The sequence below is a fragment of the Eurypyga helias genome, unplaced genomic scaffold, assembly GCF_000690775.1.
Source record: "Eurypyga helias isolate BGI_N326 unplaced genomic scaffold, ASM69077v1 scaffold22937, whole genome shotgun sequence".
NCBI lineage: Eukaryota > Metazoa > Chordata > Aves > Eurypygiformes > Eurypygidae > Eurypyga > Eurypyga helias.
This window is the reverse complement of record NW_010260124.1, coordinates 10,910-12,186: the sequence shown is the minus strand read 5'-3', so window position 1 is coordinate 12,186 and position 1,277 is coordinate 10,910. Positions and strand designations below refer to the sequence as shown.

The window sequence follows — 1,277 nt, the reverse complement described above, 5'->3', positions numbered from 1 at the left end:
GAAGAGCAGCCCGTTCCCGTGCTGGTGGTTCGTTCCTCTGGGGAGCCAGGCAGCCCCTCTGCGCTCCCGTGGAGACGAGGCGGAGCAGGGATTTGTGTACCGAGAGCCATGTCACGCCGACAGGGGCTGTGCCAAGGGGTTTGAGCTGCACAGAGCTTCAAAATCTGCATTTCTGTTCCATGGAAGAAACTCCCCGCCTAGGAAATGTGCTGCGCAAGGGGTTTGCATCGAGCGGCTCTTCGCGGCGTTTCCGTTTCAGGCGGAGCTTGGCTGGAAGGCCACTTGGCAGCAAGCCACCTGGCTAGTTTTCAGGGAGCTTTAGTTGCCCATTAGGCGGGCGGAGGTTTCCCCGTGGGCATGTAATCCGACTGGGTAGCACGTTCATTCACTCTTTGGTGTGAGGAGAGTGCTGGATGCTGCAGGAAAAAGAGGGTGAGTGCTGGTGTGACCCATTCCTGGTAAAACCAGGAATACGAGGTGGTTCTGTGGAAGGGACGAGCAGCCTCTGAAGCTTAACGATACGAACACGTGGTGCGTCGATCGCCGTGAAGCGTCAGTGCGTGGTGTTGTGCTGCCGTGGCCTGGGCGCTGTAGCTACAAGCAGAGGGTGAAGCGCCCGGGCTTACGGAAGCAGGATGTGGGCAGCCTCTTCCCGTGGTGATTACCACCCGGCTGAGAGGCTTTTTGTGCCCTGCTTACAGCTTTGATAAAAAGGGAGACATCCACTACTTGATCAAGTGGAAAGACCTGCCCTACGACCAGTGCACATGGGAGATGGACGAGATAGACATCCCCTACTACGAAAACCTCAAACACCTCTACTGGAACCACAGGTAGGAGCCAGCTGGGCGAGGGGATGCGCGGGCAGAGCTGGGGCAGCCTGCGCAGTCCCTTGGGACCAGCGGAGACCCACCGGCGTCCCCTTTTTGGGCACACCGGCACCAAGCACTTCCGGGAGCTGGGCCTCCTGAAATGTCAGCTCCGGTCTGCTGGGGAATCTGTTTTCCAGCCTGTGCTTCCCTTTCCTTGTCTTTACACTGCCGGGGTGTCTGTGGTCTCATTGCGCTTCAGGGTGGCTCTGGGGCACTGCTGCCGGTCTGTTTTGGGGGAAAACCATGATGTTCTGAGGAGATTGCTGTTATTCCTTGTGGATGGTGTTGTGTGGAATGCTGGGAGGAGAAAATGTAACACAAAATTATGGAATAGTTTGGGTGGGAAGGGACCTTAAAGCCCACCCAGTCCCACCCCCTGCCATGGGCAGGGACACCTTCCACTAG

At 57.5% G+C, this 1,277-nt stretch overlaps 1 protein-coding gene across 1 annotated transcript in view; it reads left to right on the top strand.

Annotated features, from left to right (window-relative positions):
• Window positions 1-701: 701 nt before the first annotated feature.
• Window positions 702-1,277, top strand: part of LOC104512093 (chromodomain-helicase-DNA-binding protein 5-like) — a gene marked incomplete at both ends in the record, with an annotated part of 11,341 nt that continues 10,765 nt past the window's right edge. Inside the window, one exon of the mRNA XM_010154945.1 lies at window positions 702-833. Coding sequence (XP_010153247.1) covers window positions 702-833 — 132 coding nt within the window. The remainder of the gene's footprint in view (window positions 834-1,277) is intronic.